Source organism: Lagopus leucura, unplaced genomic scaffold (genome assembly GCF_019238085.1).
Source record: "Lagopus leucura isolate 7727_CA_CO unplaced genomic scaffold, USGS_WTPT01 Super-Scaffold_100015, whole genome shotgun sequence".
NCBI classification, from domain to species: domain Eukaryota; kingdom Metazoa; phylum Chordata; class Aves; order Galliformes; family Phasianidae; genus Lagopus; species Lagopus leucura.
The window spans coordinates 4,456,335-4,480,973 of NW_024962269.1; the positions used below are offsets into that span (position 1 = coordinate 4,456,335).

The 24,639-nt window shown below is 39.9% G+C and overlaps 1 protein-coding gene across 2 annotated transcripts in view; it reads left to right on the plus strand.

Moving 5' to 3' along the window:
* Positions 1 to 21,127, plus strand: part of ALDH1A2 (aldehyde dehydrogenase 1 family member A2) — a 77,496-nt gene extending 56,369 nt beyond the window's left edge. For both annotated transcript variants that reach the window (XM_042875592.1, XM_042875591.1), the window contains 8 exons: positions 1,338 to 1,466; positions 1,601 to 1,714; positions 10,769 to 10,871; positions 13,183 to 13,367; positions 14,047 to 14,211; positions 14,643 to 14,800; positions 15,604 to 15,678; positions 18,903 to 21,127. In XM_042875592.1, coding sequence (XP_042731526.1) covers positions 1,338 to 1,466; positions 1,601 to 1,714; positions 10,769 to 10,871; positions 13,183 to 13,367; positions 14,047 to 14,211; positions 14,643 to 14,800; positions 15,604 to 15,678; positions 18,903 to 18,975 — 1,002 coding nt within the window. In that variant the 3' untranslated portion in view covers positions 18,976 to 21,127. The remainder of the gene's footprint in view (positions 1 to 1,337; positions 1,467 to 1,600; positions 1,715 to 10,768; positions 10,872 to 13,182; positions 13,368 to 14,046; positions 14,212 to 14,642; positions 14,801 to 15,603; positions 15,679 to 18,902) is intronic.
* Positions 21,128 to 24,639: the final 3,512 nt, after the last annotated feature.

A 24,639-nucleotide genomic window follows, 5' to 3' on the forward strand; every position in this document is an offset into this window, starting at 1 on the left:
TTCTTTTTCGCCCGTTTCTCCTACAAAACTTCAAGATGGCTGTCATGCACATCTACTCTGACACTACTGCTAATCTGTTACATATTTCCTCCACAGCTACCAGGCACAGTACAGCCCTAGGGCTGCTGCGTGCACTTAACCATTACACCAGCAAATATGTTATTACAAAAATAAAATTAAACAGCACTAAACTCCTCATCCTCTTTCATATCCTAGCTTACATCAAAACATATTCTCTTTGGCAGCTTTTTAGCATAAACAGGTCTACATACTACCCTATAAAGCTTGTCAGAGCTCTCCATGCAATAGCATTACAAGTGCAGGCTGTCAGCATGCTGTTGGCCCAATAGCTCCCCTCCTAGGTTTATATACTGGAGATGGAATTAAAACATCACTTTGTCTCCGGAGTTTATAAACAACTGAGGGAGTAAAAAATTGGGTGTTCAGTGATGGGAAGACAGTTGTGTATTTTTTCAAGCTAGCCAGGGGCTAGAGAAATGTCCATGAGAGTGGCAGCTGATATGCATCAGCAAGTAACATGTTCTGGCCAGTGGCTGACTGAGACTTTCTATTTTCTTTCCAAAGGAGATTATTATATGCCTCTATAAGTGATTCTGCAAATGCAGTTATCTTACTACTCTGGCATTTCCACTGAAATCACTGCGACCGTCCACTTAGCCTGTTAGGATCAGGCCTTGGTTGGAAAGTGAAACACTTTTTACTGTTACCTTTACCCACAGTTTGTCTATAAACCAAATCAATACAATTTACTACATCTGCTGCTGCAGTTAAATGAAGTTGAAATTAATAATGATACTGACTTTTTACTTCAGCAGTTTTTCTCAACTTTTTTCTGCCCTTTTCATGCCTTTCTTGTAAACTGCAGACTAGTTTTTAAAAAAAGGTATTAGTCAAATACTTTGACCTAGCACTACATTTATATTTTATTGCAATTCCATCATTTAGTGATTGCATAAGTTGAATATACATCTTATGTCTTAGGATATATACAAGAACATTTGTTGTGAGGAATTAAAAATGCCAACTGCAAAAAAGTAAATGAAATAAAAAGCAGTGTATAAAAAAGTGAACAGATAACAGAGGATTCTTCTGTGAAGACTGCATGTGGGGCTCGTATTTCTTTGAATTGAAGAGAAAGAACTAGAAGGTCACTGTTGCCACTTTCTTAATGGCAGTAATTAAAAAAATCCTTGCTTTGTGCTGGGAAAGATTTATGTTGAGGATAGGCCTGAGAAATAAGTGAGGTAGCAGCTTGACATCTTGAAAACAAAACACCGCTGCAATATTTTTCCATCAACTTTTATTTTTTCCTACAGTGGAACTTCCCCCTGCTGATGTTTGCATGGAAGATTGCTCCAGCTCTGTGCTGTGGCAATACAGTAGTTATTAAACCAGCAGAACAAACACCACTCAGCGCTCTCTATATGGGAGCCCTCATCAAGGAGGTAAGAATAATTGACAGGAATAATGTCTCTGTGTCTCTCCTTATGAAGAAGGAACTACTGGCACATGCCTGGTTTAACATGCTCCGTCAGGTTTCATAAATCTCACTTCCCTTCATCTGTTCCTATTTTGGTAGGCTGGCTTTCCACCAGGAGTTGTCAATATTTTGCCAGGATTTGGTCCAATTGTTGGTGCAGCAATAGCATCTCATGTGGGCATTGATAAAATTGCGTTCACTGGATCCACTGAGGTAAGAGTGTTCGCAGGTATGCTACTATAAAATGTGAATTAAGTCCTTGCATTGCATTTTTCACAGTCACTGAGTAAAAGAGATACATTTTAATAATATTGGTTGGTCCTTCTCAGCCAAGCTTATATACTGCAGTATATCCAAAGCAGAAATGGCTCTTTTCCTCCAGCCCCTGCTGTGCCCAGCACCTCAGCACAGGAGATACGGCTACAAAAACATTGCTGGGATTTCCTGTGGGCTTATGAGGATGTGAATCACATGCAAGTAAGCAGAACATCCAGTGTGTATCACAACATACATAAATTCTGCTTTAGCATCCACAGTTTGTGTATCTTGGCATACGTGGGGAAACGGGGAGAGGAAGAGGGCAAATGGGCAAATACACTTCAGCTTTGATGCTACATTCAAATATACTTGAATGGTCTAAAAAGGAAGGATTGTGGGGTAAAAGGAAATTGTCCAAGATGTCTATTCCCAAAATGATGGGGAAAAAACTGAAGGGAGCCAGTTGCCTCCTGGATGCCAAAATGTCTTGCACTGATTCTAAGATGCACATGTTAGAAAGGAAGTTGAGATGAAGAAAGTTGTAATCTAAAGAAGGAGAAACGAATCCCTCAGCTTAGATCATGCCTTGCTCTCAAATATGTGCAAAGCCAGCTGTTATCAGGGTTGGGGGGGATGATAGAGGTACTCCAGACTGAAGTCACAGGAGAGGGAGCCTTATCTCATCCTCTGAAGGCAGACAGAAAGGAATCTCTGTGGGAGTTTCAGGGCTGGTTATATTTAGAGGGTGCTAAAAACAGGCCCTTTTCAATGCAAAATCTGTCAAAACTATTCTATGGAGGGAGCTCAACCCCAGGGATCCAGTCTCTCTTTGATATGTTTGACTCCCACTCGTGGCAGTTGCAGGCTGTATGCTGCACTTCACAGTGAGTCAATAAAACGATCAAAAAGTCCTACTAGATACATGGGCATGTCTCCCTGGTGTGCCCAGGGCTTGCAAAGACTAGATCAACTCCTGCAAATAAATAATTTTAGTGGAAATATCCTGTAATTGTTTGGAAATCAATGCACATGAATGCAGACTATCAGTAAAATGTAACTTTGGCTGTATGCCTGATTTGCACAGACAGTTGACTTGAAACTACTGCATGCCACTGCACTTGAATTTTTATGGCAAATTTACATTACAACGTAGGCAGGTTATACACTAAGTCAATGGCAACAGCAGATTTCAGATGATTTGGAGGAATTACTGTAGTTATTACATGTTCTGTAACCAATTTATATTAGCATCCTGGAGTACTGAAAACCTTAATATGAGCTGATTACCCCCCATAAATTAAGTTGAAACAATTGTTTTCATAAAGATATGCGGTCTCTGTTTAAGTTAAATATTCTATGATACAGGATGTTGCTCTGTTTGGAGGAGGAAAAATACAGATGGGTTAGGTTTCAAAGTTGTCTTTTGTAGCCAAAATAAATTTTTATTGTAGTTCCAGACAGCTTTAGTTTTAATAGGCGTTTAAACTCGAAAGCTGTGGGTTTTATACTAACTCAGTGCCTACCTTTAAAAGCCTTACTAATAGGAAGTGAAAAGCATTACAGAGATGAAAAAGCCATTCTCTAAGAACCAAAAGCAAGAACAGATGGAACATTTTAATGCAGAGTTAGTGTAAACTATACCATATTGTTTCTGATTTCCTGTAACACTGAATTTTTGTAACAGCAAGTCAACATTGTACAATTCAAAAACAATGCTCTGATATGAGCTGTAGAGCGTGTGACTTCTCCAAGGTAGTTTTCAATTTCTAATGAAATAAGAATGCAAATATTTTGTGTCTCTGGTATTTTCTGAAGTATGTCAATAGTACTTTACAGTGATGAGGACTTCTGATAGCCATCAGATATGTAAATAGAAGGATACTAACTTCTATTTCCCCCTTTTGTCTGGATGCTAGTTAAGGCAGTTCGTACTTTCAACATGAGAGGATTAATAGAAAAATCTATCAGTACAGTACTGAAGATCTTCAAGTTTAGATGTCTGAAGCAGGGTTTTTTTTTTCTCGAGTTTACCATAGAGTTCTTTCAAAAAAATATATAAATGCTTTACCTTTCAAGTATGTGTTTGTGACTACTGAAAACTCACCATTTGCCTGTAAAAAACATCATCATGTCCTGAGGAGTTTATTTAAAGGCTGCTCTTCCTACAAATAATATTAATGCTAATGTTTTACAAGATGTATTGATTCCAACCCACATACAAAAGAAATAACAGCAAGAAGGCCAAGTCCATGACCTTATCTCAATAAAGCCTGACACAGCCACACCAAAGACCCGTCCAGCCTAGTACCTTATCTCAGAACATAACCAGGAACAGACTGCTTACAGAAGAACAAAGCATGTGTAGAGTGATGCTTTTCCCTCATAACCTTTGGTAATCAGTAATTTAAATACTTCCTGAGCCTGAAAGTATATGTGGACAATTGTAATTAATAGCTACCAGTGGCCATCCTTGCAACCTCTTCAAGATTTGCCTTCATATTATTGTAAGAAGGAGCCAAAAGTTTCACAGATTTTGAACTGTATGAATTTAGAGTGTGTGTTTCCAACACTGATGGAAACTGTTTGCTTCTAAAGGGGATCAGTAAGTCTGGGGAGAAAACTAACTCTGACTAGGAGAAGAAAAGTTATGTTTGGACGGAGCTCCCTGTCTCTATTTCTTTTCTCAGGTTCTTTAACACTTTCAAAATTAAGAACTACTATTTACTTTTCATTCACTTTTCCTCAAATAGTAGGTGAAAAATAGTTATCTGAAAAGACCTGTTTTCCTGTGGTTTCATCACTGCTTGATTCCACTTCTTTCTTTCCTCCTTGCACTCCCTTTTATGGGTTAGCTTATGCACATCAGTAGTCTTCCACGTCTTTCTTACCTTAGACTCTTTCCTGTGAAATACCCCCCATGGATCACTTCCTCTCTGTATCCCGTGGTGCATCGCTCCACAGCTCATTAGGAGGGTTCTGCAGGCCCCCAACCCAGTCAGCTATGAATTTCACTTCAACAGCTGGTGCATTGAAAAAAAGAAAATCATACTGAGTAAGAAAGTAAGCATAAAAATATTATGTCTCCTTAAATTTCAACAGCTTTCTTGGCTTCTCTGATTGCTTTGATTCATACTCTTCAGCAGCTTTTTAACAGAAGCATTTATTTTTACTGGGATGTTGTAGCAAACCAGGGCTGATCCATGAGACTCCTTAATTATGGCAATCTCAGGCGTCACTGGCATGTTTTTTTCCTCATCTTCCACAATCACATGAAAATAAAACTCTCAGAAACAATCTTTATTCCAGCCAGTCTGACAGTGTCAACACTGGCTTTCATTCCTTTCTTATCTTTCCTTGAAAGATCATACACAATTTAGCATCACATTGCCTCTTGCTGTGCGTCTCATTGATCTTCCTAGTCCTTAGTTGTAGGGTGAAATTCTTGCCTGCCAGGACCTCGTAGGTGGTTCTGCAAAGCTCAGCCATCTCCTATACTATCCCTGTTATTCACTGTACGTGCCTATCCATTTTCCTCTGACCCTCTCTGCTTCAACTTCTTCACTGTTCCATCTATTCCTCAATGCCCGCCCTTTAAAGTTCCTCTAAAAATGTAATTCTTTTGCAGGACTTACTAGCAACAATTTACTTAAGTCCTTTTCATTTTCCGAGCTTCAGAATAGATTCAAACTCTGGATGTCTGCTCTTGGGCTGCAGGGCTCAGACGTACAGAAGCTACATAGGTCTCTTCTATTTCCTTAGATTTAAATGAAGCAGCAGAATTTATTTCCAGACAGCTGCGGATGAGAGGACAGTTTTTACACATGTTAACAAATGCAAAGATGTTCTTCATTTTTCTCCTACATTCTTGTATGAAAGACATTTTGCTAAGTAGCAAAAGGGAAAAGACCAACAAGTAGTGGGGAGAATACATTTTCAGATGCTGCTTTATTCTTCATATACCTTTATTTCCACTCAGGACTGTGAATACAGAGTCTCAGTTTGACTGCTGTGAGCTGTCTGGCCATTCCTGTACGTGTGTGCTCCAATTGAACAGAATCTGGGTACCTATAAATTCCTGAGGCACATGGAAGAGTTAGGAATAATCTGTTTGAGGCCTAAGATTACAGATTATTATGAAGTTTAAGAAGCTGTGCAGCTGGAAAAACAAAAAACAAAAACAAAACAAAACAAAAAAGCATTTAAGGAACTGGCTGGATTAAAAGAAAAAAAATTGTAGCAAAAGCTTAATGAGTTCTAATAACTTCTGTTCAGAAACAAATGTGTTACCTCCAAATCAGAGATGCTTGCAATTCTCTCCAGTTGTTAAACGCTCTCGAGATGAGAATCACAGATAGCACACAAAACATTTGAAGCCCTTGCCAACTAGAAGTTTATCTTAAGTGGCTGGTTTCCACTTTGTTCAAACTACCACCCGTTAAAAGGCAGACAGATTAAAGATAGGATTTAGGTCTGTGTTCATGCACTTCTGTAAAGTAACCCAAATAAATACACAATAAATTGTTCTGGATGACTCTGTAAACAAAAGGCCTATAAACAACATTAAAAAAAAAGAGCCTGCATTTTGCTTGGCAGAATGTTTTCTTTATGCACTTAGATTAACAAAGAATGATCTCATCGTTAGTCAACAAGATACAAGAGAGACCATCAAAGCAAACTACAGGAGAGTTGAGATTGATTCATGCCAAACAAATGTTTGTAGCTAACAGCTGTATTACCACTGATTCTAATTTACTCAGCAGGAATCTTCTTTCATTTCCGAAGTGAGATGAATGTCACAATGCATGATGTAGACAGAATGTCTACCTACTGCACAAGTTGTGTAAGCTGTCCTGGATCATACAATGTCATGCTGGTTCTGGACATCATGAAGAATTACAACCTGAAATTTTCGGCTTTTAACAACAAGAATCCTAAAGGTGATTTGTCCTCTTCTGAGAAGTCTGTTTGCTTACAGAACTACAGACATGCCTTGTTTGAAATGAGAAAAATGTAAAGATGCTACAGTATTATTCATTCTTGCTCCGGCTCCTCCATTTTGATTGTATCTTGGAAAGGTTGAGCTTCCTGAATGAAAGGAAGTCCTCTCCTTTTTCCTTCTTCGGTGATTTTGGGAGAACTTAGGGAACTGTCCTTGGATGACGGCTGCCTACAAAAACTGCTTCTTAAAACTGAAACAAATGGGGTGATGCATAACTACCATCTCCCTAGGACTTCATTACTCTCTTATAACTTACAACAGTTAGATTCTTCAGATGTTCTCCCAGTATCCCTGGAAAGCTATAACAGCAAAGATCAGCAGACCAGTTGCTTAGGATGCTGAAGTAACTAACTGATGAGGTATATTTCTTCCATCCATTTTCACTGTTAATGGAATATTTTAGTTTGCAGAGATTCCTCTGCATTCTTACCTTCACAGTCTTACCTTGCAGCATGCAAGAAAGTTATCTATCTGTTGTTCAGCTAGATTCCCTTTGATTCAGGTGTTCTCTAATATCTTAACAGGGGAGGCTCAGAGCAGAGGTGAAGCTAGAGGTTCTGACAAAACCTTAAAGGTTTGCTTTTGACTTGTAAGACTTCCGCTGCTTTAACAGGCAAAAACACCTATACCACTGAGATGCTGTTTTCTGTCTCAAAACAGAAAATGAAGAAAACATCAGTAGACTTCTTTGGATTTCTGCAGAGAAGTATTTAAAATGACTGCATGAGCATCCTCTTGAAGGAGACACTGAGCATAGAAAGAAGCAACAACCAAATGCTGTATGTCTCAGTACACTCTCAGTACCTAACATCATGCAGTTCACAGTTCAGAAACAATTCTTCAAGAAGTTGTTTTACACAGGAGTGCTCCAAAATGTTTCTTTAATCATCTTTCTTGTTGTTGTTGTTCTGAGTAACAAATTGTTTTCTTTCAGATGGGCCAAATTACATATGCCTCACCCTCCACGCAGCTTTCAAGGTTATGGTACTTCACAAGCTATCCAGGGATACTTCTGATATCAATCTTGAAGCCTATTCAAAACAAAGATGGGGAGTCACAGTTTTCTCTGCCAACATTCCTGCTGGATAACCACACAGCTCCATTATCTGTGGGAGAGTCCTCTCTTCCAGTGTTCCTTTGCAAGGCTATACTGCCTATTGGGAGCTCACAGATAGAGCTGAGAGACACCGCAGGAAGCATGTATTGAAAGACCATACAGATTGGAACACTATCACTTATCCCTTTCATGCTGTCTTTCTCTTTATAGAGAAGGTCAGTTACAAAAGGCAGTCTTTGTCACTAAATAATCACAGCTCTGGTGCCCTCCCTAAGACTTTTTTCAACCTGTGTACACAGGGTACAATAGAAGCACAGTGAACAAAAATGCTGAGCAGCATGAGCCCTACCAACCTGATGTCTACACTGATTTCTGATATAGTGGAGCTGTTGAGCTTCTATTTGGAAACTTGACATTAACCTCCCTTTATTAATAATACTCTGAACAACAGCTTTTGAAATTAACACTGTTGCCTCTATTTGCCACTGGTGATATTCGGACTTGCATGTTTGCGAATCACTTGTTAGTGTACAGTTCTTCAAAAGTCCGTATTTATGTGAACAGAACAGTTTTGACATTTAAGTGGTGCATTGGAAGGAGGAGGGATGCTGGGCTGAACACCTAGCTCTGATTGCTTTGGTCTGCTCTGCTCTTCGTGGATTTTTGAGGGGAAATAGGTGACTGTTGTTACCTGAGAGAGGGAGGTTCAAGGTAGTGAGGGTGTGAATGGCATTAGCTGGCACTGGCTGTAAACACAGCACTCTCACTAGTTTCCAGTGTACATTTTCAGCAGAGTTTGAGAAGCTGGAATTTGCAGATGACGTGCTCAATATGTGCAGTGGGGGGAAGGGCAGTAAGGATCCTTCTTTTTCATGTTCAGTTCTGGCTGTCAGTCAAACACAACAATAAAATCAGTTCCAATTAAGGGGATATACAAGGAATTTCATGATGACGTCAACACTCCATCAATACAGGGATAAAGTAATGGTATATTTTATATATACTATTATATATAAGTAATTTCTATATTTCTTTTTTAAACCCTCAATTACCCACAATTATGGTATCGCCAGATAAACAGTTAATCACAAAGGTACATGAAATGGCTGACAATTCCTTCATTACCCTGCAGCGTTTTTGCTTTACGTGTCTTTTTTCATTTGGTTAGTTGGGTGTTTTGGTGTTTGTTTGATGGGTTTTTGTGTCTGTTTTTTATTTGTCTTCTGTGGAGACCCTGGGTTCTATTTCATTTGCTTTCTAATTACTCTTGCACTGACTTACCTTTCTCCAGCAGACAGACCTCAGTTCTATAGGAGGCTTAGCTTCTCAAACATTAGCTCCTTACTGCTGGCAATCTGGCTTTAGAAATGGAAAAGTGAGAAATCCAATTAGATAGAGACAGGAGTACCAGGTAGAGAAAGAAGCCCCACTGCAGATTCACATCACGTCTGACTCTCCACGTGACCTTATGTATGGGAACTGCTGGGTCACAGCCTGAACCTCTGATTGACCACCTGAGGCGAGCCATGAGTCAGCCAGAGCAGCACAGGTGAATTGCCTTCACCTGTGCTGTCAGAAGGGCTGGAGCCTGGCTGCATCCCTCCTAGACCTATTTAAGAGCTGGCTACCAGTGGGGAAGGATCTCTTCTGGAGATCTGCTCTGCTGGAGTTTTGTGAGTGAGCCTGGGATAGGAGTAAGCTTTCTATTTAGTCTCTTTTGTTATTATAGTCTGCTTTGCCTAACTCTCTTGTTTATTTTGTGATAATGCCCTAGTATTCTTTGATTATACACCTTAAAACATGTTGCAGTTGAGAGAAATCACTTCTCAAGCTTCTAAACAGTAAAGAGGCACTTAATGCCATGCATTACTGGGATACCTGTGACATTTTATTAGCTACAAAATAGGCCTAGTTACAATGTGACTATAGAATGCAGTGTGACTATAGAACGCTATCTATTTTTGATTGATTAATCCAGGGCACACTGCTGCCTTTCCAATTGCGCTGCCCTCTATACAGGGTACACACAACACATCAAACATGTAGCTGTCAGACTGCTACTCCATTTATCAGTCCTTGTGTTCCTTAGTGAGATCTGCATCTTGATGCTGCTCATTTTCTCACAGGGCTGCATTCTGCTCCAGCTGACCCAACTATCTACCAAAATATTTGAAGGTGCTTTTGACCTCCTCAACCCATATTAAGATTATCTGTGGTGCAGCTGAGGGTCAGATCTGGGATGGTGCATTTCTAACTTCTTGTCCTGCTTGGTGTGCTGCAGAAAAGGCTGATGATTTCCTCAGAATTTCGATTGTGATTTCGCTGTCAAATTATTTGAGACTTGTGGTGCTGAAAACTGAATTTAGAGAACAAATACACTCCTACAAACAGTTTGGCTAGCATTTTACAAGTAATAGGAGTGAAATAAATTCTAATAGCAATCATCACTTTGGATAGCTAACCCCTGGACTGCATAAAAAAGTGTGATAACACTTATTACTGATGAATAGTAATATGCTTAGTAAAGACTTAATACATACTCTGTTATCAGATCTATTTTGTTCTGCATTAAACTAAAAATTGTATAAGCAATCCTCTTGGCAATAGATGTAAAATCTTGTGAACATGGCAGTAGTTTTGATGGAAATAATTCTAGCTATGTCAGTTTCAGATATTTAACTCAACACTCCTAAAGTACCCTAAGATAAACTCTAAGCCATTTTAGCAAAAGTACAAAAGGATGAAAGGTACAAACACCTTGTGCTTTGCCTTGTCCCCTCTCCAGTTCTACAACAAGAAAACTGTAACGCTGTCCACTGATGATGAGAATCTGTTTAGACTGAAGAACTTGCTGGAATACTTCAGGCTCTGTTGCAGTGATGTCCAGCATTGGCTGTTAAAGTGAACTGTATGACTACGCTGCCTGTAAAAACTTGTCTCCATTTCCTTTCAGGTTGGGAAGCTGATCCAAGAAGCAGCTGGAAGGAGTAACTTGAAGAGAGTTACACTGGAGCTGGGTGGGAAAAGCCCAAACATCATTTTTGCAGATGCTGACTGTAAGTCAGCACTTCCACATTTTTCTTAAATATTTCTGTGGCTTCCTTTTCTTTCTTCATCTTCAGGCTTATCTTTTAGACAAAATGGATGAATACAACTGTAACTAGTTGCATTTTTCAATGATTATGGGTTATGATATGTTTATAAAGAGAAAACATTTGTACCCAGAGATTTGCAGAGAACAAAGTGGAAAAACAGAACCAAGAACATAGATATGGTGTTAATTGCAGTCATGGTCTCGTACATATTTGTTGTTCCAGACTCTGCAGTATGGTGGTCTGTGATAGATTCAAAGCCAATATACACAGGGAGGGCTTTGAATTAATTTGAGTAGCTAATCAGTGCAGGATTCCTTTTTAAGCTGTTTTAATTGTTAGCTATAGATGGAGACTTCCATTTTATACATTTTCACAATTGAAGAATTGTGTATTGAAATATCTTCCTTGCCAGTGTCAGCAGGGAGCTGAAGATCTTGGCAACTAGATGATCTGCAGCTGGGATTTTTGGCACCTGAGAAGGTACAGCAGTTTAGAACAGGATAAAAACACAGATTGGAAGTTTCTGCTGAAATGATCAGCAATGAAATAGTTAATAGTGTTGATATTTAGGAGATACTAGCATGAGGTATTGAAGTTGTCACCCCATTAAGATGACCTTGCTTTGAGCTGTCCTTTCAGGTGTCATGCAGGCACACTGCACTTACTGCATTTTCTAACTTTGTAACTCAAAGAAATAGACTAAGGTTTGGCCTTTTCATTTAAGGAGAAAAAGTGGATAGAATGGTTCTGAATAGCATATATTACAAAGCTGGTTACGGTCCTACATTGATTTTTCAGAAGTTACCAACATCTGAAAGGCTAGAAAAACTTTGACAGCTCTCAGTAGTGGAAGTCCTTCCTACATGGGAAAGTTTTCCCAAGCTGAGGCAGCTAAACTGCACTCACACTCTTCTTGGTAGGCCAAAGAGGCTCCTGCCAGCTGGAGCCAGGTGCAGAAGTTTCAGCCTTTACCCCAGTTAGCCATCTCCAACTCACACCATGTCTCAACTGTCCTTAATCTACTTACTCAGGTTGGATCATCTGAATGCTTTTAGTAGAATAGTATATGCTGGGAGCAGGTCTGTGCTCTGTTTTTCCCTGGGGAGGGACAAAATGCTCCTAGCTGCCACACAGCTGTAGTTTATCTGTGACCTGCTGTATCTGCCAAATAAGGTTGAAGACCTGGTAAGAAGTTGCAGGCCACAGGGGATTAACAGGGCACAGAGAAGAGCAAAGTCTTCCTCAGGACTGTCGGTTCCACAATATATCATACTAAAGCTCTCTGTCCTTCCCATAATTACAACCACCAGCACTTGACCTGAAATTCAAACTTCAAAGCTCTGATTATTTAAGAGCAGCAGACAATTTGCTCACCATTCCAAAGGAGCTGTTTGTTCTGTTTGAGGAACGCTGTGTGCCAAAAGTTAGCAGAAAGCATGACAAAGCTGTTCAAAGTTCAGTGCACATTTAAAAAAAAAAAAAAATTTAGAATCCACAAAAATCAGAGAAGAATGGTTATTAGTCATTGTGCTGGACTTGGCTATGAGAAAGATGTATCAGTTAATCAGGTCTACCCACTATTGTTTTCAGTTTCCATGGAGCTGCCTGGGAAAACTTGAATTTAGTCCAGGGAACACCCAACATAATTTTTTTTCATGACTATGCTGAAAGCAGAATAAGACATCTCTGAGATTTACTGAGAGTAAAACAAGCTTTGTTTACTCCATAAAGGACTATACCTTAAACAGTGTTCCGAAGTGCTACAGATGATAACAGAAGTATTGCAGTGCTGAAAGTCATTGCTTTTCAATGATAGATTCAGTATCACATGGCCCAGATTCTTTTCTAGTCAGCTTTTATACCCAGTGGGAGAACTTAGCTCTGAATTTCAGGCTGGATGTGGGGCAGCCTGGTGGTTGGCAACCCTGCCTGTGGCAAGGGGATTGAATTAGATGATCATTAAGGTCCTTTTCAACCCAGGCCATTCTATGATTCTATGAATGTGTAAATATGCCTGGATTTGCCTCTCCTGCTTGAATCCTGGATGCCTTGGTTCTACATCTAAAGAAGGTGAAACAGAAATCATGGGTTGATTGTTCCTTAATTGACTTATAATTTTAAAGCCTCATGTCGTCACTTGTATAGGCCAAGAAGATCACAGAATCAGATGTTTCTGTTTCTGATGTGACACTATGCAATATACATGAAATTGGTGCAAAATTAGATGTGCCTACGATGTTTGAGGGCAGTGTACATTATCTTGTTTTTGTAGTGGACTATGCTGTGGAACAAGCTCACCAGGGGGTCTTCTTCAATCAAGGTCAATGCTGCACTGCAGGCTCAAGGATTTATGTGGAAGAATCAATCTATGAGGAGTTTGTTAGAAGAAGTGTAGAACGTGCAAAGAGGAGAGTAGTGGGGAGTCCTTTTGACCCAACTACGGAACAAGGGCCACAGGTAAAGGAACAGTGCTTCAGCTCTACAATCCAGAAACTGCCTGGAAGCATTTAACTCTTAACAGGACAGAGTTCATTCACTGCATATTCACTTGGAATCCCAGGCCAGAGATGCCGTTTAGTGAAAACTCTCTTCCTAAACTTAAGTAAGTTTGCCCCCCAGTTTTAACAGCAGGATTCTGGTCTTCAGGTGCCAAGACATGTTTGCAAACTACACAGTGCTACCATTCATAAGACAGAAGCCTGCAAAAGTCTTTGTACAGGCACGTATTATCAAGAACTGTCTACAACAGTAACTGTGCTTGTAGACCACCAGAGAAATGGGAATTAGAAGCAAAAGATGGTCAGAATTAGACATATACACCTGCCACAATAACAAGATAGGCTTATCAAATTTTCAAAAGTTACTTAGGAACAACAAAAAAATAATGCCTTGCTTTGTTTGCGCTTACAAACCAGATTCCTTAGGAAGAATATGGGATGCCATATACATACAGAGATGCATCCTTAAGAACACAGCCCCACATCACGGTGCAGTCAGCAGCTATTTGTAGGTCTTTGGCATCTCAAGCCAACAGGGAAAATATACATGAGTCTACTGTCTGGAATGTTGCTTGCTCAAAAGACTAATTTCTGGTTGACTGTCAAGTACAAGTCAAACAGCTTCTTCTCTCTTTCAGATTGATAAAAAACAATACAACAAGATCTTGGAACTGATTCAGAGCGGCATTACTGAAGGAGCAAAACTTGAATGTGGGGGTAAAGGGCTAGGAAGAAAGGGCTTCTTCATTGAACCTACAGTGTTTTCCAATGTAACAGATGACATGCGGATTGCCAAGGAGGAGGTATTCACACACGTGGGCAAGATCATTTTAACATGCTCTAAACATTATTTTGTCTGCTTTTTCAACTTAAGACAAAAGCTTTAGACTGAATGTTACTGCTATACAGCAACAACAAAGAATAAAATCTTTTCAGAATTGATGCATAGAACAACTGACAGCATCAGTATAGATAAAGCAGCTCAATTTTTGTCACTTGCTGTAGTCTCAGACTTCAAAGAGATAAAGAAAGAAATTGATGTGTTTCACTAGGAAGACTGTTTTGGGAAATTCATGTAGTTTTACAGACAGCTTTTATCGGTAACAAATGTTTCTGTGAAACTTTGTAGAAAGTAAAACAGGAAAGGACAGACCATTTTAAAAGCAGAATGGAACAGGAATAAAATATCGCTGAGTGAGCAGTTTTACAAATTAATGATTAATCTTTCTTGCAGATTTTTGGGCCTGTTCAAGAAATATTGAGATTTAAAACCCTGGATGAAGTTATAGAGAGAGCCAACAATTCTGATTTTGGGCTGGTAGCTGCTGTCTTTACAAATGATATAAACAAGGCCCTGACAGTCTCTTCAGCAATGCAGGCTGGGACAGTCTGGTAAGGCAGAAGTTATCACACTCCTGCTCTTGGAGATAAAGTTTGACTCGTTATCATCGTGTTACCTCAGTTTTGCACCCTTTGTCTGAAAAGTGTTTATCTAGCCCATCCTAGTGGTGAATCACTACAGAAGATACAGAACAGCTGTTGGGGGATGTTGCCTCTTGGCTCATGGCAGTCAAATGTTGTTAAGTGGAAAGCACCTTATTTTCTGTTAGCATGGCTGTCCCTTACCCTGCTGAACAGCGCTGCTGAGAACAAAACAGGAGTAGAAATGGTCCTTTCTGTGGAGAAGAATCCTGTGAGTCTTCTGCTGAAGGGATAAAGTATCACGTATTTTCTCCAGTAAAGAACCAAAAGAACACCTATTTCTCTCACATCTTTAGGTGCACGAAGTGCTAATCTTAAAGCTTAATAGCTTGCAATTTGTTAAACCTAGATGAAGTACAGATGCAAGAAAAATCAGGTGGAAAAAGAATGAATTCAAATCTGATAGTTTTGAGTTAGAAACTTGCATGAGGTTTGTCAGCAGATTAATAAGCAGTTTGTTAGTGAAGCTCATGTGTGAAGTGAAGCCATGTTTTCCCTGCCCTTCTCCAGTCCCCACAAACTAAACCCCTCTCTCCTTTTGAGTAGAACATTGCTTTTGTGGGATAAGTCCCTCATTTCTTTTCAGCAAGATACAAGTATGTTATTACTAGTAGCTGTACAGTATCCTTAGCTCTGTCAGTTTCAATATCTTCAGAGTTGTTCAAATATGCCTCTGTCAGTGCAATTGAAATTAATGCCTCTTCCTCTTACAGGATAAATTGCTACAATGCCTTAAATGCCCAAAGTCCTTTTGGAGGTTTCAAAATGTCTGGCAATGGTAGAGAGATGTAAGTATTACACTATTGTCTTCTGAACTGTTTTCAGCTCTCCAACTTAATAAAATCCTTCCTTGTAAGTTAAGATCAGGAAATGTTCCCATCTGAGGATCAAGAGTATAGTAAAACAGACTCATAACCACTGCCAATTGGAAGTGATTTTTAGTTATTTATGTATCTATTTATGTGACACAACAACACGAGTTACTGGGAGCCTCTTCTTATTCTGAAAGATCCTTGAAATTTCTCTGTATTTGTCCAACTGTAACCTGTGTTTTCCAACAGGTTTTCCTTATCCATATTAATCGGTACTTTTCCATAAAGATTATATTTCCATAGTGCAGTGTACTTGTTTCAGGGTTGTTTTTCCATTTGTTTCTTCTCTTGCCACTTTTTTCCTTTACTAATATAGGTGTGTTGGAATTTAATTTAAAAGTTATCTGTCTCTTCCACATTTATAAGCAGTGTTAAGTTAAATCAGGCTTAGAGAAGGATAAGCAAATGTGGTTTACATCCCCTAAAAAGAATCTCCTTCCATTACAAAGCTTTCTTTCCTTTCTTATTCCATTTAGAATTAAGCACCAAATATTTTGAAATGGAGCTCCACCCTCAAACACTGCCCCATGTCCCTAATTCAAAATCTTACCAGTTTCTAGTTCTCATTACAGTCACAAAGAAGTTAATTGCATCAGCTCCAGACTGGTTACGCATACAAAGGATTCAATTAATTTCTTTGCAGGAGGCATGTGCACCAGATATGTCTCACCTAAGATTTCAAAATAGCTTATGGCGAAGGCAAGCTTAGCAGTAAAACTAAAGGTCAAACTCTTTAAAACTCTAAATTTGTTGAAGTATACAACTTGATCTATAAAATAAGCTCTTATGTAGTCTGAAATATTTTCCCTCATTAGGGAGTACTTTGAATAACACATTTGTACTATTCTCCACATTCATGAGTTATGAGGTGATCTCACACTGGCATAAATATGTCAGCTCATCTAACTCTTATCATTGTGAAAATATTCTAAAACTACTAAGCTCCAAAGAGCACATGAGTAACCTGACACCCAAGAGTGACCCCACTGACTTCAGGGAGGTTAACTGTGCAAGCAAAATATTCACATCTTAGCACTGTAGAATTTTTCAGAAGAGGGTGGGGGGGAATCAGATACAACCCCAGCTCCCATGAAAAAAATTTACAGTAGTTGTACCCTTGATTCCCAGCCATGGCTTTGAAAATACTAAGCACGAACAGTAAATGGTTTTAATGGTGATCTCTCTCACACCAGGGTTTCTGAAAACTCTTTTCTGAAAACCTACAACTAGCTTTGGTGTTTGGATTTTGTGAGTCCCATGCTCCACCCTCTGCCTCACCCATATCATCACTGCAAGCATTAATGAATCTGAGGTCCCTCCTGCTTGTAAGCACCATGGAAATCTCTGGTGGCTATGCACGCTTTCTCAGTGCATGGGTCCCTTGGAGTGAAAGAAATCCCTCTCTAAATTTATTCTTTAAGTCTTGCAGGTGAGACTAGTTTCCAGTATTCTCAACAGGGGACAGCAGAGGAACTCAGAGGCAGACCATAATGGAGTCTGCTTATTACACTAATTATTCAACTCCCCTCACAGCATCTCTGATCAGATTATCACCTTCTAATTCACACCCCCCCAGTTTATACCTGCATGCTTTCTATTAAAATGGCAAGGTTTCTTAGATCTCTGCTTTAAGCAATACATTTTACAGCATTAATAATGTTGAGCAATTACAGAACAACAAAACACAGGCAAGAAAATGTTCGTATGTGTGTGTGCCATTGCTAAGCTAATACAATATTACAGCAGATTTTAGTTGTGCCACTGTGATGTTTTGCTAACCCTGTGTTATGTGGGACTTATTTTGTCTCTGCATTTGAATTAACAGAATTTTATCATACATGGGAAAAAAATCAACTCAGAAATTTGAGATGTGCTACACTTGTTTTACACTCTCACAGAATGTACCAGAATATGTGCATAGCAGCAGAGAACTTGCATGCGTATACAAAATGCAAATGATTTCTCTTTACTTTCAGGCTACTAAAAACATTCTTTTACTCTCAGAAAAGTCTAAAGGAGGGATTTTATTATATTTCCACTCCTTTAAAGCTCCTTATCACTACATGAATGGTGTAAAATGTAATTCCTCTAACTAGAAGAAGTAAATTACTATAAGCGCTTGTTCCAAAGAATCTTCGTATCGGTCCATGGAAAAGACATCCTCCATTCATGGACTTGGACTGTACATGTTTTGAGGTGGAGAGGTTTGCTTCATGCACAGAGCATTCAGCAGACATGTTAGAACTCTAACTGTTCACTTTAGATTCTCCATCTCTCAATACATGAGCAGCAAAAATGCAAATCTGTACTTCAGAGGAGGCAGGCCTGATGTCCAAGACGCTGCGCCAGTGCCACTCTAAACCTCAGCAGAGTTGTCTAATAGATGAGGCAGGCTAGAGCTGGCTACAAGAAGATCCTACAACACAGTGTTGAAAAACACTCATTAGTCATCACTTATGCAAAGCAGAACACGTATCCCACAGAGCCATGTGTCAGATGGCTGGGACCTAGAAGGTGGCTAGCTTCTTTCTGGCAGTATGTAGCATGGTATGTAAGATGCTGCGCTGAGGCAAAAACAGGTTTTCTAGTTAACTAGTGGAAATCTGAGCAGGCTGAATGCTCTTTCATAGTAAGTGCAAATTTCTGCTGATGGACATCGCGTTGGGAAAAAAAACAGGTTTAGGAGTCACAGTTACCTTTATCAACAGTTGTGAGCAGTTCATTTTCCATAAGGACCAGTTTCGATCTTTTCTTTCTTGGGTACAATTATAAGCAGTAATTTTACTGGCCAGTGGTGAAAGTCTTCGTGGTTGAACACCTTCGGGATCTGGAAAGGATGGAGGACATCAATTCACTCCTAACAGTTCCATCAAGGGACAATGAATATTCCTAGGTTTAATGTCATTCTCTATCTCCTTACAAATGCTGGAGCTATCAGTTGTACTTTTGACCTAATGCTTAACTTCATGCTCGGGTTTTCTGAAAAGGTGCCATGAAAAGAAACCTGTACAAAATCAGTGTACAACAGAAACCTATGCCAGAAATGTAGGGCATATCCTCATTGAGAAAGCACTTAATAAGGTTCTGCTCAATAAGGAATTAATTCCAGGTCTAAGTTGATGCTGCAATTTGTTTTTTAGGGGTGAAAGCGGATTGAGAGAATATTCTGAAGTTAAAACAGTGACAATAAAGATCCCTCAGAAGAATTCCTAAAATGATGCAAGTGCAGAAGAGCACATGATGCCACCCTCTCTATTCTTTATGGAGACCAGCACTCAGGAATAAAAAGTGTTACACAATATGTATTTAAGAAAATAAGTTGCAGCATATGTACTGGGCACATAATTGCGTAACTAATGCAAACCAACTCTGCATGTTTTCATAAAACTCTCTTGAGAATCATTACATCTTTATAAAACAAATCTTAACAAGATGAAGTTGCTGTTGGGCATCAGTAACAGTTCTAGCTATAAAACCGCTGAACGCAAATGCATGCACACACACATTTGTCTCTTCTTCAAATAAAATAAGTCGCTGCTTTCAAGTTGCCTTCTCAAATAGACCTGCCTTCTTCTAACATTCTTATTTCATACAGGGCTTTACAAACCAGATTTACCCAAAATGCTGGGAGTGAATAGTAATCCAGTGTCATGGATGTTCTTAAGAAATGAAAGACTGAATTGTAACCAGACAAAAAATTCTAGATAGGCAACTTTCCAGTGAGCATGTTCACATAAAGAACTTAAACTGGGGAGGGAACTACATGTTATATGGACAACAAAATACACTTACCAGTGAGATTCAACCCATGCTAATGAGTTAAGTGTTAATGTTTTGGTTTTCAAACTTTATTTTAATAATTATTTTATGACTTGCTACAAGCACCTCCCTCACCTACAGGGACTCAAAAGGTTTTACCTGCTTGACAAAAGAGCATGGCCAGACTGGGTGAGAGAGTGCTGAGAACAAGAACAGATCCCAGGGCTGCACAGAGCATTTCAGCTTTCACTGCCTGCCTACTTGTGGTGTTGTTGTTGTCACTGTTGTTTTCAGCTTTTTTTCCCTTCTTTTCTAAGCAAGTATTTTGCACACACAGTCTCCATTTGTTTGTCTGCTAGTGAAGTGCTTGTGATTACACTGAGAATCATCCAGAACTCATTGCCACAGGATGAACCCAGCAAAGAAGTCAGTTTATTTTCATTATCTTGTGGAATCACAGCTTGCCATCTGTACCATACTTATGAGCCTTAGGTGAGCTCACTGGCTGGTGTTGTACTTTTCAAAGACGTTTGGCTTTTGTTCAGCCCAAGATAAAAATATGAACAAGTTCTTTTAACTGTGAGATGCTTAAGACCTGCCACACCATTTTCTGCTGCCTATAGAATCTCTTCCAACTTGCAGTTAACAAACTGAACATTGTCTCCTTCCTTCCAGCTGCAGAACTCCCCAACCTTTTTTAATGGTTTTGCTTTATGTTTTAACTTAGAATTAAGACAATGTATTTTAAAAGTGCAGTAAATAATCTGTAGATACGTTCTGTGGGGTTTAAGGACAAAATGATGGCCTCAGGTGTAAGAGTTTTCCTAGCTGCAGTCTGTACTACAGCATGTTGAAAACTCCAGCCTGGCTCAGCAAGTCGTCACTTCTGCACATTACTTTTCTTTATTCCCTGAACAGTTCCTCTTAGATTTGAAGCTGTGTGTGTCCTTAAATATACTGCTGGAGCAGGACAAGACTATCCAGCACTTTGTAGTGTTGTAGCCCTCAGTATTTTGTATTTCTAACTCATGTCAGTCTGTGTATGTATTTTTAAAGCAATATATATACATGATATTATTCAGAAATGACAGTACATCCACGGACATGAAAATGAATCAAAATATTCCTGAGTTGTTAAATGCAAATGTCATGTACTTGTACTGTAGCGTATGTCAGAGTTAAGAGTACAGCAAGTAAGAAATTAGTTATCTTTAAACTGCAATATAAAATGTGGCAAAGGAGATTTTATTTCATTTGTCCTATTTACTTTAAAAAGAGATCTCCTGTGGTAACAGCATTTACACTGTGTACTCTTTTGTATTCTTTTTGTGTGATTTGTACGTCTGTGCTTTACTCCCTGTACATTCAGGTAAATAACACAGAGTTGCCATGTTTTTTTCCAACCTTGTAACTGCAGCTCCATTTGATGTACACGGATTTGTGAATTCCTTTTTTAAATGTACCATCTGCATGGATCCAACAAAACATTTTTCCAGTCCCTGCAGCTTTTTGTTACAGTTTTTAATCATGTATATAGTTATATGTTATTAAAAAAGTAAAAGGATATTTTCTATGAAGTTTTTTCCATTAAAAAGGTTTAGAGAAAGACTTTAGACTGTGAGACTCCTTTATTGTTGACAGAGCTATAAAAATATTTAAAAAAATATTTGCTTAGCAAAAGATCTGCTCTCACAGTAGCTTTATTTTCATTTGCAGAAGTGAATGAAGTAAAAGGCCAATTACATTTTCTAGAATATTATTGCAGCTGTATGAAAAACATTTGTGAATTGCAGATCTAGGCCATGGCCAGAGTTCATCCTCACTGTTATGGTCACAAAGTTTAGCTATTGGGGAAAGTCTGAAATCATCAGAGCCAGTGGGGCACCCTTGCAAACGGCTGCATCACAGCTTGAGTTTTGGATAACGTTTAAAACAATTACAAGTGTCTTTTCTTTCTCCAGTACAGTGAGTCACAGAGATGACTAGATTAACACCCAGGTCTTTTTTTGGATTGGTGCTTTACTTGTTTTTAATTTCAAAAGGCTAAAACAGAGGGACAGGACAGACTGAATGTTAATCTGACACCAGTGAAATTCCCAGGGCCAGGTAGTACACCGCTCCCCTCCAGCAGTCTCTTAAATGCAGGGTTACTTTCATTGCTCATGTGAAATAGTGCCAACTCAGATACAGTAACTACTCCGTTAGCAGTGCCGGGCTGCTTCACGGCATGGCACTGGCTGTACCTGGCACAGGATAACACTGTTGGTTTAACCCACATTCTGCAGGCAACTGCTGTAGATAAGTCACTTCACTAAAACAGATTGGGTGAAAGGTAACGAATAGGAGTGAAACTGCATTCTCAAAAAGGACAGTACGCAGTATCAGGAACACATTAAACAGTTCCATTTCTACTTGTTTCACCCAGTGCCACGTGCAGCATTGCTGCAGGTCTGTGTGCTGACAACCAGCACTTCGTATATTCCCTCTCCTCAATCCCTCTGACCTACGTGCAACCTGTTCCACCACCCCACCCAGTCCCAAGGCACAAGCAATGGAATGCTTTTCTTAAAGAAAACGGAAGGAGGGAAGGTTGTCCTGGAACTACTGAAAGCGTGGAGTACTGTCATCTAATAAAGTAAGCAGACTTCAATCCATAGTAAATTAACATCTTGTTGGCCCCCAGCCAGTGAGAATAAATGCATCAATAAATGTGTACACAGGTACAGCAAAGTGAGAGTTGGTGAATTGCTACCAGGAAAAAGGATGTGGAGAGGGGCAGCAATTGCAGTTCTGTGGTCTTCAGACAAAGCAATGGATGCGATACTACCTGAATAGCACTGACACCTCTGCGTGCCCATTTACAAAGAACTGCCCTCCCCCTCCCCACAGGGGCCAGTGTAGAACAGCTCGCCCTGCACATATGGAGGCACTGTGTTAAAATGCTCTCTTGTTCCTCTGTTCTGTCCTGAAAAAAAAACAAAACCCAGAATAACACTGAATTCAGAGCACCAATTTCTCTCTCTGCATGATCACAGCGAGAGCTCTGGAGAGCTACACTTACAACCACCGTACGTTTGCATCCATACACCTCCATTTACTGCACGCTAAGTCTATCAACACAGGAAGCAATTTTTCTCTTAACATCTTTATACCACAATGACTGATATTCACAGTGCGGCACAACTGGAGCCGGCTCCACCAGGAAGCAGGAAAAGCCTCTGTGGCTCTGCAGTGCCATCAGCATTCCCAGTCAATTCAACAGACTTCCCTGAGCACAATACACTACAGCTGCATAAAATGCATCTTTCTTCCTCATCCCCATTAAACACATTCCTTCTCTGTCTTCACTGTATCTTCTATATCCACTGACAGCACACACATATTAGGGAACTATGTGTTGCTCTGCCAGAAAACTCGGAGTCTTCTGAAGCAAAGTGGGAGACTTCAGTAATTTTCAAGTTGGGCCATTTGGAAGAAGGGATTTGGCTGATGTGACAATAGTGACATAATACCATGGGACTGAAGTCCAACTAGGATCTGCTACTACAAGGTGACGGGGTCCCACTTCCTTCTTCCAAACAGCACAACATACAGTGCTGGGATGCTGGTTTTAATATGTATTGCCTAATTTTTCTCAGAGGACCAGAATTGACACACTGGAATTCAAGGTTAACATGAGCTACGGATTATTACATCTGGCTTCAGTCCCCATTCAGCCATTTTAGCAGTGAAGAGCACAGCCAGAGCTGCGATGCTGGGGCAGTCTTAGCACCAGTGCAAGGTTACCTCCAGCAAGCTGTAGGCTATGCACACACATAGGACTGAGAATCTGTCCCAGAGAACATATCACCCAGGAACAGAGGCACAAAGACCACTCACCTCCTGGTACAATGGGGCTAAATTACTACAGTTGGTGGCTAGCGTCCCAAATCCCCTCAGTTTACTAGACGCCAGCATGTCACTGACTTGTAAGAATGGTTGATTATTCAACAGTTCACACAGCTGAGTTTAAATCCACAACCCACAGTAGAAACCAACCTCCCACACAGATGCTACACAGCCCAGTTGCACTGTGAAGACCACAATTATTTTTTTCTGTTATCAACAAAGTTAAAACCATGCAAAGCACTACTGAAAAGGACTGCACTCATGAGCTGCTTCTCTGTTGTGAGCATTTGCAGTTAGTTGCCAGTTTTATAGAATAATTCCACCAGACAGTGAGAGGCTGCCCCACACTGTGCACAATGCACGTTATTTCTGGCTGTGCCTGCAGTGCCAGCAAGCATTCCAGGGAACATTACTGCACCCAATTCCAGGTGACATGTATAAACACGTGATGGAGGTCCCTTGCCCCCAGACGTAATGCCCAGAAGTTTCCAGTGCACAGGAAGGCTGGGACATCTGCTGCAACAATCTGGCTTAAAGGTTGATGAATTCTGTGTTACTGATGTCTTCCTCAGAGCATTACTGTAACAATTCATTGTACTGTCATTTAATCCCAGTATCTATCACCTAATCCTGCAATTCCCTACTAGTTTTGAGATGTTTTGATTTGCCTGGTGTCTCTCGATGAGACCTGCTAAACAAACCTGGATTGTGCAACCACAACAGCAATCCATGGTAAGAAAAGCTCAAGCTGCAGAGACTGCCAAGGAGGCCGTGCACTCAGCACGCCGAAGGAACCCAAAAGGGTGCTTGTGAAATGTTTGTGCTGCTGGCAGGCAGCACATTGCCAGGACAGATCACACATCATGCATTTGCACATCAAATGAAGCTGCACTGGTCTGAGAGCATGGGAAAGGCCTGTCTTGAACGGCATGTGTCCTACTTCCTAAACATGTATATTTTACATTTTACACTTCGTTATTGGCCAGATTGAAAGTACCACAAGTTCCCCGAAGGTTGTCTCTTGCCTTTGAAGTGGAACTGTTTGGATAACGTTTCCTTTGGCAATTAATCTATGTAAGAAAGCACGAACTTAGCTGCTCTGGCCTCTCAACAATCCACGGCTTGCTTTTGTCAAAGTACTCAGGAACATACACACAAACACACACAATTTTATCATTTCTAATGACCTTGCTTGGCCACACTCTTTCCCCCTTATGATGAGGTTGATGT